The 14,295-nt window shown below is 45.7% G+C and overlaps 1 protein-coding gene across 1 annotated transcript in view; it reads left to right on the top strand.

Annotated features, from left to right (window-relative positions):
• The first annotated feature begins 3,665 nt into the window (after positions 1–3,665).
• Positions 3,666–14,295, top strand: part of TES (testin LIM domain protein) — a 34,630-nt gene continuing 24,000 nt past the window's right edge. Inside the window, exon 1 of the mRNA XM_084896973.1 lies at positions 3,666–3,831. Within this exon, the coding sequence (XP_084753099.1) occupies positions 3,805–3,831 (27 nt within the window). The 5' untranslated portion in view covers positions 3,666–3,804. The remainder of the gene's footprint in view (positions 3,832–14,295) is intronic.

Here is a 14,295-nt window from a genome sequence, read left to right as displayed (position 1 = left end):
TTGAATTTTCTTTCTTGGTCATTGGGACTCCACTATAATAGTGTTTTGTTTTGTTTTTCTCACCCTCATTTCCTTTCTGTGCTTTTCTTGCTCAGTTTTGCTCAATTATAGTCACTGATATTCTCTTATTTTGCAACCTCCCATGCTAATCTTATTCCACTGTAGTTTTCAATTATTTGGTAACTGAAAACATTCAAAATTTATTTTAAGCCAACACTTCAATCCTTTGCCTACTTAGCTATTTGTTAGCATTATTTAATACAACATTGATTTATAATGTGCATGTTTTCCTTATTTTAGGATGTTTCCTTATTTTATTTTACTCCTAAATCACTATTCCAGTCCATATCTCATCTTGTATTTAGCTACTTCAATATCCCAACCTAAAATCCAATATATTTAAAACAGTGCTCTTTAGCTCCACCATCCCCCAAATAAAGCAAAATTAAACAAAATCCTGCCCCTCATTCTATATTCTCTTTTTTCCTGAATCATCTACAAAGGTGATCAAGCTAGAAACATGTGTACCATCTGCTATTCATTCTCTATCATTAACAATCTAGTCACCAAGTAGGGCAGTTCTAGCACATTAATATCTAGCTTACACTTTAATAGCTGAATAGGGACTCACAATCTAAGCCTCCTAACTTAGCACTTATTCACCTCAATTTTATTTTCTGTATAATTTGTACAGTGATGAGTCTGGATAAAAATCACTGAATTTCAACTTCCATCCTTGCCAATGATACACATACAAAATGATGCTGTAGGGTGGGCAGGGAGGAGAGGAAGGGCAGAAGGTAATAGTTAAAATCAATTTTTAAAGGTTATAGATTCCTTAGTGTCATCTCTGAAATCCCACCAACCAAGCCAAAATTTTTTATTACATTTGTTTGATGCCTTATTTAAACGGTTTTACTGGATATTTTCCATCTGTTAATCTCCCTGAAAGAGACTGAATTGCCTTGTCATAAACTCATGTCAATGGATTTTACACTGGATAAACATTGTAGGGGACCAAAGTTTTAGGATGCTCTGAGAAAACAGGATGGGAAAGATTTGCTCCAACTGAGGAATAATCCATTTTGGTCATTCCACTTTTAGTTTATTAATAGGATAAGGAAACATTATAAATCAATGTTGTATTGAATAATGCTAACAAATAGCTAAGTAGGCAAAGGGTTGAAGTGTTGGCTTAAAATAAATTTTGAATGTTTTCAGTTACCAAATTTTTGGAGGCAAAGGGGAAAGACATCTGGACCCAAACATCTACTTTATTTGGGATTGTTTTCGTTTCTTTTCTTTCTTTTATTATTTATTTACTTATTTAATCTTCACCAGAGGATATTTTTACTGGACTTAGAGAGAGAAGAAGGGACAGAGATAAAGAGAAAAGCATCAGTTGTCTTCCACATGTGCCCTGACCAGGCATGGAGCTCACAACCCAGGTGTGTGCCTTGATAGGGAATCGAACCCGTAACCTTTTTGGTGCATGGGAGGAAGCTCAACCAACTGAGTCACCCAGCTGGGTGAGACTCTCATATTATTTTGTAAACCTTTTTTTGGTTGAAAGTATTACATAGATCCTCCCTTTCTCCCATTAGAGACTTTTTCCTTAAAAAAAAAAAAAGGTTGCAGATTAGGAAGTCATCTGCTATATATATATATATTTATAACATCAAACAAAACCTGGACTTTTCTCTCTAACTTAGGGAAAATGCTGTTTGCATTCTCAAACATGCTGGATATATTGCTTAAATACTTATGAACACTAACTGTTCCAAGACACTCAGCAATTGAGCAGGTCTTTGCATCTCTGGTATCGCAGCTTCCTGTAAAATTAGAAAGCCAGAATCAACACCCTCTAGGATCCCTTCCAGATCCTCCAACCTGAGGCTGTTTATTTCAATTGTCCCCGAATGAGGCCATGACACGGATCCATGCTGGTGCTCCAGCCGGCTTGCTAGAGCTGTGAGACCGCTTCCCCAAGCAGGAGACACCTGAGCAGCCTCACACACTCCCCACAGCAGGGTCAGGAAGCCTCCACTTCCGAAGGAAAGACACCACCTGTCTCACCATCCCCACACCATCCCCACACCACCCCACACCACCCCCACACCACCCCACACCATCCCCACACCACCCCCACACCACCCCCACACCACCCCCATCACCCCCACACCACCCCCACACCACCCCCATCACCCCCACACCACCCCCACCACCCCACACCACCCCCCACCACCCCCACACCACCCCCACACCATCCCCACCACCCCCACACCACCCCCACACCATCCCCACACCACCTCCCCACCATCCCCACACCATCCCACACCACCCCCACCATCCCCACACCACCCCCACACCACCCCACACCATCCCACACCACCCCCACCATCCCCACACCACCCCCACACCACCCCCACACCACCCCACACCACCCCACACCACCCCCACCACCCCCATCACCCCCACACCACCCCCACACCACCCCCACCACCCCCACACCACCCCCACCACCCCCACACCACCCCCACACCACCCCCACCACCCCCACACCACCCCACACCACCCCCACCACCCCCATCACCCCCACACCACCCCCACACCACCCCACACCACCCCACACCATCCCCACACCACCCCCCCACCATCCCCACACCATCCCACACCACCCCACACCACCCCCACACCACCCCCACACCACCCCACACCACCCCCACACCACCCCCCCACCACCCCCACACAACCCCCACACCACCCCCACCACCCCCACACCACCCCACACCACCCCCACCACCCCCATCACCCCCACACCACCCCCACACCACCCCACACCACCCCACACCATCCCCACACCACCCCCACCATCCCCTCACCATCCCCACACCATTCTCACACCGCCCCCCACACCGCCCCCACACCATTCCCACTTTGGAACAATCAAATGCTCAGAAAACAATCTTCACTGATGCTGAGACTATGAGATGATGCCCACCCCAAACCCCCTTTTTTTAAAACCATGCTCCCTGGGTTCCCCCTTAGAACCCCAAGTCTCTCTCCCTCCGCCCTAGGATCAAACCCTCAGTCCCTACGTTTACTTAGGTATTGAATTTACTGGGGTGGCACAGGTTAATAAAATTAATTTTATTGGTGAATAAAATTAGGTGTCAGGTATTCCATCCTATCCTATATCCTTTGTCAGTGCTGGGACTGTGCAGAACGCATTTTGCGCAAAGGCTACCTGCACATTCCCCAGTGAGAAGTGTATGCCGTGCGCATCCTCCAGCATCTCTGCTTCCCCCTGCCCTGATCGCAGACCCAGAAGCCCGCGGCGGGACAGCGCTCCTGGGCGCACAGGTGGGAAGCAGGCCGGGTCCCAGCTGCCAGGACTGGACGGGCTCTGGCTCCCGTGAACCCGGAGGCCCGGCCCGGGCGTTACGGCGGGTCCGCGGTGACCGGGCCGCGCAGCCCCGGTCCCAGCCCGGCCGCCCCGGGCGTTCCCGGCGCCGCCGGCCGTGGCCCCGCCCCCTCACCTTGGCGGCGCCGCATTCCGCCGCTCAAGGTGCCTGCGGCGCTCGCTGATTGGCCGCGGCCCGGCGCCGCCCCGCTGCCATTGGCTGCCCGCGCCTCTTTGTTCCCGGCTCCGCGGGGGGCGGCGTGCGGAAGTTGGACGGTGCCGGCCGGTGGCTGCTCCCGCGGCGCCGGGTCCCCGCAGTCCCCCCGACCTCCTCCCCGCGGCCGGCGGCCGGGCGGACCGGTGCTGAGCGCCTGGGCGGGCGCAGGACCCCGAACCCCGCCATGGACCTGGAGGCCAAAGTGAAGAAGGTAGGGCCGGGGGCGGGCGCCCCACACCTGGCCGCGGCGGGGGTGGGGCCCGGGCCGGGGGCTCAGGTACCTGCCCCCGGGGTGGGTACAGGGGGTGCCCGGCGGCCCCCTGAAACCGCGGGGCCCCCGGGCTGACGGCGTGGCTGGAAGTATTGGAAACTTTCCTGAGCGGGGTCAGCTGCGCCGCCAGAGAGACATGGGGGAGCGGAGGGGCTCGTCCGGAGAGACCCCGACACCCCTTCTTCCGGCCTCGGGAAGGTCAGGTGGCCTCTGCGGCTTGGGTATCGGGGTGCCTGGCCCGCCCGCCCAGCGAGGTGCGGGGGGCTCCCCGGAGTGAGTGCGGATTCAAGGCGCTGGCTTCCCACCGAGGGGGCGACACCGCGAAAGGCGGTTATTGTGTGTGTGTGTGTGTGTGTGTGTGTGTGTGTGGTCATTCATTCTCCCGAAGCTCTGCCTCCCTCCAGGGAAGTTCTCTCTTAAAAAGAACACGTCCTTCCTCTGGGCAGCGAGCCCCAGAGGCGGTGGTCACGGTGCTCTCAGCGCCCAGAGAGGATGCCCGCAGGGACCCCAGGCGCCACCCCGAGCCGCTCCCTCTTGCGGGAGCCTCGCCTCTGTCTCCTGGGAGGAGGGGACGGGGTCCAGGCTGTGACTCATAAGGGAAAGCTGATGTCACATTCCGGTGGCATGATCCCTGTGTGTCAGGTCAGGTTCCAAGGAATTGCCCATGTTTACGTTGCCACAAAGTGAGGCCAGCTGCCCCTTATCAAATAGGGAAGGAAGTTTTGCAGAGAGAGAACAGGACCTAATGGTCTTCTCCTGCCCACTCTGCTAGCTATTACTGTATCTTCTAAAGACACAGCCCTGACCTGAGCGTGAATTCTGTTCAGGCCACCAAATTGGATTTTTGAAAAGGTATGAAAGTTCAGATATTAGGTTAGGAAGGAAGCCCTTGAAAATCTTGGCAGTGGTAAAACAGTGCGCCCCTTATGGGAACCAGCATTCCAAGGCACCCCAAGGACTGGAAATGAAAATGTAAATTATGCGAGTAGTGTGATTGCCTTCCAGTCTTTTCCCACCTGGTTTCTTAGTTCTCTTATTTGCTTTTAAATGACACTCATGTTTTGTTGTCGTTGATATTGCTTGCCACTAAGAAAGCATTTTGGTTGCTGCTTAGTGAACCTTGTGCTGAGGGACATTGTTTTTTAAATGGGTACCAGTTACTTAATTGACTATTTGTCTAAAGTTTGGAGGGGTCTTTAATGCTTATAAATATTGATTCAAAACTACTTTTAGAAGTCCATATTCTTTGGTGAGGGAGGGCTGACTAGGTGAAAGAGAGGTTTTTTATTAGGTCAGTGAAGTTATTTTGTATGCTTCTGTAATGGTGGCTACATGTCATTATATATTTGTCAAGTCCCATAGAATGAAAAATACCAACAATGAACACTGATAAAAACTGGACTTTGGAGGATAATGCTGTGTCCATGTAGGTTCATCGTTTGTGACAAATACACACTGTGGTGGGATATTGGTACTGAAGGAAGTTGTGTGTGAGACAGATGTATGGGAACTCTGTTTTCTGCTCAGTTTTGCTGTGAACCTAACACTACTCTGAAAAATAAAGTCTACTTAAAGAAAGGCAGTCATGCCAAAACCAGTTTGGCTCAGTGGATAGAGCGTTGGTCTGCGGACTGGAAGGTCCCAGGTTCGATTCCTGTTAAGGGCATGCACCTTGGTTGCAGGCACGTCCCCAGTGTGGGGTGTCAGCTGATTGATGTTTCTCATCGATGTTTCTAACTCTATCGCTCTCTCTTCCTCTCTGTGAAAAGTCAGTAGGAATGTATTTAAAAAAATAAAAAAAAAAAGACAGTCAACATCTAAAATGATTTAGAAGATATTTGAATATGGTGATGAAAGAAGATTTGACTTTGGTGGGCACACAATACAGTATACAGATGATGTAATATAGAAATATATACCTGAAACCTATATAATTTTATTAACCAATGTCATCCCAATAAAATCAATTTTTAAAAAGAAAAAAAAAAAAGTACTTGAGACAAAGAAGAAATATTTCCAAGGAAGAAAGTTCAAAGTTAAGAATTAACTTTATGCTTGCAAGATAAAAAGGCTGACATTATTTATAAACCATTTCCTTAGTTTTAAAATGTGGGATATGATGAATAATGCCCTTGAGATATGGTGTAATTATTTTCCTTCATCGTCCCTTTCCTTTAAAAGGTTATCTTTTCAACCAAGAATCTTACCCTTCTCTCTAATTTCTCTCCTTTCCTTCCCCAAGAAAAAAAGATACCATACATGTAAAACTTTTATAGATAATCTCATGACAATAACAAGTCCTTGTTTCCCTACCTTGCCCTCAATCAGTCAATTGGAAACTATTAAAAGATCCCAAACATGTCCAATTAGACTGCTAACTATACCGTCTCTGTGGCTCTGTAGGACTCTTGAAAGAATTGATGTTCTGTGGGTTCCACAAAAAGTTTCCCAGTCCAAAGGTTAGACATTCCAGGAATAGACTTTATAGTCTTAGTCATACTCTAAAAACAAACAAAAAAAGAAAAAAGAAAAAAGCCCTTTCATTCCCTTTATAAATTGTTTTTTTAACTCTAACACATCAGAAGAAGGACTCATTACAAGATTATCTCTGATCTACTGGCAAAGCCCTCTCACCCTATTTTGGTACCTAGGTAGTGTTCAGGTCCCTTTTTCACGTGGGTAAACAAGAACAGTAACAGTTTGCCTGTAACTTTTAAAAAGCCAGGTCAGAGGTTGGAGCAAAGACACAACCAACTATTTAAATAAAACTAAATTTGACTTCTGTTTTAAGATATGTGGCATTTTCCCTTTCTAAAACCCTTTTATGATTGTTTTCATAAGGAATTTCCCCCAGGTAGATAGATGAAAGATGTTATTTTTTCCCATTAACATTTTGTATAAGAATTAAAGTGGGTTGTCTTAATCCACCACAAATGAAGTGAATGCTCCTATTTTTAGGATTCTTGGTTTATAAAAGGAGAAGTTGGCTTCCATTTATCATTTGCACACATTTGGATTAATTACCAGGTAAAACCCACCATCACCAAGACAAGGGGTTTTCACAGTTAGATTTTATTATGTTTTTGTTTTGTTTGAAGTAATTGAGTTGTTGCTAGGATGTGGGAACTAGTTTTATGCAAGAGTTTTTGGTTTAATAATAATTTAGATTAGAATTTGACCTTTACATCTCTGCACTATCTTCTGATTTGTACATTTATATTTCCTCCTTATGTCTCAGTCTCTTCATTATAACTGGCTGTGTGTACTTGGAGAAGAACAATGGCTTTGGAAAGCAGGACAGTCTCATTTTGGGGTGAATGGTAAATAAAGCATGGCCCGCAGCCAGCTCTTTTCCTCTTTCCTGTCTGTCACTCTCCCATGAAAATCACTTTTTTCTTTTCTTTAAAAACATACCAGAGAGAAAGAGAACCATGCTAAAAGGAAACAGAACTCCAGTAATTCCCATATGCTGTCCGAAATTGCTGCAAGGATTTTAATTTTGTACCTTTTTATTTATTCTGCCTTCAAACTTCTGTCTTTTGATCTTGTATTTCTTTCAAATACTTTTCTTTTTTATTTTATTTTATTTTATTTTATTTTATTTCAAAAAGATGAGATGCATCCTGGCCAGATGGCTCATCTGGTTAGAATGTCATTCCGTACACCAAAAGGTTGTGGGTTTGATTCCCGATCAGGGCACATACTGAGGTGACATGTTCTATCCTGGTTGGCCATGTTGGGAGGCAACTGATCAATATTTCTCTCTCACATCAGTATTTTTCTCTTGTTCTCCCTCTCACTTTCTCCCTAAAATTAATTTAAAAAGATAACATATTATTGGTGAGGATTTAAAAAAAAAAAGATGAGATGCATTTTAAAGATTGTATGTCACTAAAAATCCCCTTTCTTGTTTTAAAAGCATTTGTTATTAAAAACAAAAACAAACAAACAAAAAAAAACTCACGTGAAACCAATTGGAAAAAGTATTGAACCATAGATATTATTTCTGTTAGAAATTAGAATGAGTATTTTCTTTTAGGTGGCTCCTGTTTGAAATGGAAAATGCAAGTAAATAGTGACTTTATGATCAAATCTGTAGTTGGATTTCTGCTTGAAGCCTGTTTTACTGCAAGAATCATTGGCAAGGCAAGGGAGAATGGAGGGCAGGGCCAGGTACTTCGAGGGCTTTGCCTTGAGGCATTTACTCTGTCTTTGAGAACTAGTACAATAGGAAGTGAAATAAAAGGAAGTGAAGTGAAGTAAAAATCTAGAAAAAACTCACCAACTACCTTTGAAAGCAGTGCTGTGAAAGTATTTCATGTTTCTGTCACACTCAGTATATATCTATAAAAATTGGTTGAATCCAGGTATTATTACCTTTATTTTAGATAATAGAGGCCTGGTGCCCAGCCTGCACCCTTTCCAATCTGGGACCCCTCGGGGGATGTCTGACTGCTGGTTTAGGCCCAATCCCTCTCACAATCCAGGACTGCTGGTTTACAGTCTAGGACTGCTGGCTCCCAACCGCTCACCTGATTGCCTGCCTGATTACCCCTACCTACTCTACCTGCCAGCCTGATCACCCCCTATCTACTCCCCTACCAGCCTGTTCGACACTTAACTGCTCCTCTGCTGGCCCGATCACCCCAAACTGCCCTCGCCTTCAGGACTGGTTGACCCAACTGCCCTCCCCTGCAGGCCTGGTCACCCCCAACTGCCCTCTCCTGCTGGTCTGATCGCCCACAACTGCCCTCCCCTGCCAGCCATTTTATGGTGACCATCTTTGACCACATGGGGGCAGCCATCTTATACGAGGGTGTGATGGTCAATTTGCATATTACCGCTTTATTATATAGGATATTAAAAAAGGATAAGAGCATAATTTAAGGAACTAATTTCTCTGATCCTTAGGTAGTTTGCTAAGAATTGAAGGCTGCCCTAGCTGGTTTTGCTCAGTTGATAGAGTGTCAACCTGTGGACTGAAGGGTCCCAGGTTCTATTCCAGTCAAAGGTATATACCTGGGTTGCAGGCTTTATCCCCAGCAGGGGGTGTGCAGGAAATATCTCTCTCATAGTTGATGTTTCTATCTCTTCCTCTCCTTTCTTCTCTGAAATCAAGCCTATCTAATAAAAGAGTAATATGCAAATTAACCACCACTCTGCTACACCCACAAGCCATGTCCACCAGCCAATCAGAGCGAGTATGCAAATAAACCCAACCAAGATGGCTACGGCCACAGAGAGGAGGGAGGCTTGGGTTTCCCTGGCAATGGAGGAAGCCAAGCTTTCCGCCTGCCCTTGCCAGTCTAAGCCTCCACTCAAGGATACAAAGTTTCAATTACAGACAAATCCAAACAGAAATGGTGGCAGCCACAGAGCTGGAAAGAGCGGGAGACTAGGGTTTCCCCCAGCAATGGAAGAAGCAAAACTCTTCATACACCCTGGCCAGCCCAGGCCTCCACTCCAGGCTACAAACTTTCAATTGTAGAAGACACATGAACCCCAACAGAAATGGCTGCCAGCCACTGAGCGAGCAGGAGGCTTGGCTCTGCTCCAGGCTACAAAGTTTCAATTGTAGAAGGTACATAAATTCCAGATACCAGGGATTCCCGTTAGGGTCACCAGGGGGCATGGCCAGCCTCCAAACCACCACAGGCTCCTCCCTCAGGCCAGCCCACACCCCAGGGGAATCCCTACCCTGATCCAAGACACCCTTCAGGGCAAAACGGCCGGCTGCCCACCCATGCACCAGGCCTCTATCCTATCTAATAAGAGATTAATATGCAGATTGACCATCACTCCAACACACAAGATGGCTGACCCCCTGTGGTCAAAGATCCTGCCCCCATTTGGACACAACATGGCCACCACAAGGTGGCCAGGAGGGGAGGGCAGTTGGGAGGCACCAGGCCTGCAAGGGAGGGCAGTTGGAGGCGATCAATCCTACAGGGGAGGGCAGTTAGGGGTGACCAGGCCGGCAAAGGAGGGAAGTTGGGGGGCAAACAGGCTGGCAGGGGAGCAGTTAGGCATCAATCAGACTGGCAGGGTAGTGGTTAGGGGGTGATCAGACGGCAGGCAGAAGCAGTTAGGGGCAATCAGGAAGGCAGACAGGCAAGCAGTTGGTAGCCAGCAGTCCTGGATTGTGAGAGGGATGTCCCAGATTGGAGAGGGTGCAGGCTGGGCTGAGGGACACCCCCCTCTCCACCTGAGCACAAATTTCTAGTAAAAATAAATTAAACAAGCAAGAAAAGAATTGGGGGCTGCTCAGGTTTGAGCAAAGATTAAAGGGAAGAGCTGTATGAGAAGCATGCAATGAAAATTGCTGGGATCTCATTTGCTAAATGACATTAAGACTACTATTATATATACTAGAGGCCCGGTGCATGAAATTCATGCGCTCAGGGGTCCCTCAGCCCGGCCTGCCTCCTCTCCCAGCCCAGGAGCCCACAGAGGATGTCTGATTGCTGACTTAGGCCTGCTCCGTAGCTGCCATGGAGGTGGCGGAGGCTCCCACCGTCACTGCTGTACTCGCCAGCCGTGAGCCCAGCTTCTGGCTAAGCAGCACTCTCCCTGTCCGAGCACAGTGACGACCAGGGGGCAGCTCCTGTGTTGAGCATCTACCCCCTGGTGGTCAGTGTTCATCATAGTGACCCTTTGTTCTTCTGTCAAGCTGAAAGCATCTCTGCAACATCCCCCCAGGGGTACAAGATTGTGAGGGAATGCAGGCCAGACCGAGGGACCACACCAGAGCATGATCGGGGGCCAGGGAGGGGTGCAGGAGGTTGGTTAGTCAGGGAGGGACCGCAGGAGGGCCCCAAAGCGTGACCAGCAGTCCCCAGCAGCAAGCTAACCCACTGGTCAGAGCATCTGACCCCTGGTGGTCAGTGCACTTCATAGTGAGCGGTTGAGTGGCCTTAGCTTATTATGCTTTGATTGGTTGAACGGCCAACCAGACACTTAGCATATTAGGCTTTTATTATATAGGATATGTTTAATCTCTGAAATGCTGAACCATCCTCAAATCATGAATGATTCATCTTGTGTTTATCATAATGACATTCACCATGCAGTATTGCAAAAGGGATTCTGTGTGTCCATTGCACAGCTTTTTACCTGACCAGCAAAAAAGATTGAATGCCTTGGTGATGAGTCTGTTAATAAGTCTGTAGCCACAGTGAACTCGTCCTTGATTTTTTTAAAGATATCATGCCTCAGTGAAAAATGATCACGCAGATATGTGGATATTTTGTTTCTCTGAGTAGCATCATGAAAGCCATGATAGAATGAGTCACAAAGTGAAGGTAAAGAAACTTTGCCTTCCTTTACTGCTATTGGCCTACAATAAAAACAGTCAGGGCTAAACAAAAGAAAGTTACCTTTTGTGTTTCATAGAGATCATTAAGAGAGCAGTTTAGCCAAAACCGGTTTGGCTCAGTGGATAGAGCGTTGGCCTGTGGATTGAAAAGTCCCAGGTTCAATTCCGGTCAAGGGCATGTACCTTGGTTGTGGGCACATCCCCAGTAGGGGGTGTGCAAGAGGCAGCTGATCGATGATTCTCTCTCATCGATGTTTCTAACTCTCTATCCCTCTCTCTTCCTCTCTGTAAAAAAATCAATAAAATATATTTTTTTTAAAAAGAGAGAGCAGTTTAAATGTAAAACTACAGAAAAATCTCAACTCTGTTTCTAACAGTATTACCTTTTAAGCTCGTGTCCCCCAAACCACTGTGGTATCAGCTTGGGCAGATTAAAAAAAATGCAGGCTGGCAAGCTAGCTAGTGGACAAGATAGGTGTGTGAATTAACTACGATGCTAGATAAAAATGAATACATGCTATAATGTGATATTTCTCAAAGTATCTGTGGTGCTAAACCATTAATAAAAATGAATTACTAAAAAAAGACAAAGGCAAGGCCAATCAAAAAATTATTACGTGCATTAAATTGCTTATTCTTTGCTAATTGCTTACTCTCAGTTTGCATATGTGTCTCATGGACTGCCACACTTTTTGTAGTGCTGCAATAATAGGAATATAGACCACTATTATGAAGTCTCAGAAGCAGAAGTAAATAACTGTAATTATGTGGATTGGGAGGGAGTATTTTATGGCAGAAACAACATACATAGGAAAAATTCAATTTCATTGGGGGAAAAAAAAAAGGCATTTCAGGAGTAATACATAGAATGAACCTAAAGAACATAGCATGGCTGTGAAAAGTCGGTAAACTCTTGCTATTCCTACTGTTACCTTTTCAGTTCTGATTCTTCTAGTAAAGCCAAGGTATATGGTCAGCAGTAATTACTCATTTTTCCAGGTCATGGGTTTGAATTAAGGAAGTGTGTCGCTGAGCCAGCATAGGAGCCACGCCTACAGTTAAGGATGTATATATACCTCTATCCTACCTTTGATTCTTTTTTAATACGCTGTGTCAACTCTTGAGGTAGATAAGGAAATGTCACACTGAGTTTTAGCTGATGAAGGCTCCCCTTTTGGGTCTGGACCCTGTTTACACCACAAATCTTTCCTCATCCTTAGATCATTGGATACCTTTAAGCAAAAGGTTGGAGCACAGGAGGGCATTGCAGCAAGACTGATTATCAGCCTTAGAATCCTGGACCTTACTGTGTGAATTTGGCAAAGTTACTTAACCATCTAAACTTCAGGATCCTTATCTGAAAATGGGTTACAGCCACCTATCTTACCAGGACGTAAGGATGATGGAGATGAATATTTTAAAGCAGCTGTCACCAACCGTTGGTCCGTGAGGTGAGAAAAGTTGGTGACCGCTATTTTAAAGCACAAAGTATAGTGTCTGCACATAGACAGTTAACAGATGTATCATAATCATTATTGAGAAATCCATTGTTCAGAGAGGAAAATCCTTTGTAGATCTTGAAACCATTCAATTGGCACCTGACTATATTATCAAGCATTTTATGACATGTTTTCCGGGAAACTATTGATACTTGGTGCTTTGTTGGGCACAAAGAAATGTAGATTTCAAGTTTAGTATTTTAGATATATTAATTTATTAGATTTAATTTTTTTCTTTTATAATTTGAAAATTACTTTGATTTCAATTTCTATGATAAAAGTAAACATTTATAAGTAATCATTTTCCATACTTGTTTGAGAACCTACCAAAGCTATATTAATTAGGTTCTCTAGAGAGGGGGCATTTGATTTAACATGACCAGGTATTCTGGTCTAGTATAGCGAACAGATATGTTTTCCTAAACAAAATCTTCTAAAGTGTTTTTGTGGTAAATTGCAAATATGGCCACAATTTTATTTTACAACACTTCCTATTAAGAAATAAAGTCTGTTTTCCTACCTAGTGAATTTGGGCTGCCAATGGACTGATGGAAGTAGTGTTAGGTGAACTCTAAACTTGGACCTCAGGAGACCTTTTTCCTTCGAACTACTTGGAACGCTGCTGCTACCATTTGAAGTAGCCCAGCTGAGCCTGCTGGAGGATGGCAGACCCCCTGGAACAGATGGAACATCTCAGCTGAGGCTCCTCTGGACCATCTGTCCCGACGGGCCTGCAGATGCAGTGAGTCCAGCTGAACTCAGCCCAGGGTGCTAAAATGCAGAAGCATGAGTGGAATATCATGATCAGAAACTTCAGAACAAACAGTTATAACAAGCCACTATGTTTAATTAGTCCTCGATATAAAGGACTAATTCCGGTGAGGGGATGTGTCTGTTAAAGGTAAAAGTACATCTCTATATATAAAAGCCCAGTGACTGGAAAGGCAGAATGACCAGAATGACTGGTGGCTATGATGCCCACCGTGGCAGCCAACCAGTCTGAGGAGCTTTCTGGGCTCTCCACCAACCCCTCCCACAATCCTTTCCTGTTCTTACCCCTCACCCAAAATTCTCAAACCCAGGCACCTGGGCAGAAACTAACCCACGTAATCTAGGTGTCCAAGAGGAACAGTTACTGCTCTTGAGGAAAGAAGAAGGACCCTGCTCGGAGGGTGTGGTTGTTGAGGGTAAAGAGAAGGGAGGGGGAGGTATAGTGAGAAGAATTCTGGGTCTTGGACTGAGGGAATCCTGAACACAGCATGAAGAAGGGAGAGAAATGAGCTAAACTCTTGGGGTAGGTGAGGTTTCAGATCTTGAACTGAGACTAGAAAGAGTTAGGGAATTCTTTTGCCCCGAAAGGTATGGGATTCAGCCTTGAGAAACTGTGCCTGGGCAGCTCTGGCTCTGAAGCACATTTTTTTAATAGAGTAGAGTTAGTACCAGTACATTTCCTTCATCTGATATGTGCTTGATTTGTGAAGGGGAGAATACGGATGCCCAAATTGGGGTGGGAACAGAAGCAGAAGAAATTTGCCTGGTAGATATATGTCTTCTCCTGTGCAATGCTGTATACATTGGGTTTAACAGGAT

The sequence above is a fragment of the Pipistrellus hanaki genome (assembly GCF_964339955.1).
Source record: "Pipistrellus hanaki genome assembly, chromosome: 10".
In the NCBI taxonomy this organism is placed as follows: domain Eukaryota; kingdom Metazoa; phylum Chordata; class Mammalia; order Chiroptera; family Vespertilionidae; genus Pipistrellus; species Pipistrellus hanaki.
Note: the sequence above shows the minus strand (reverse complement) of the source record. Positions and strands in the feature narration are given on the sequence as shown.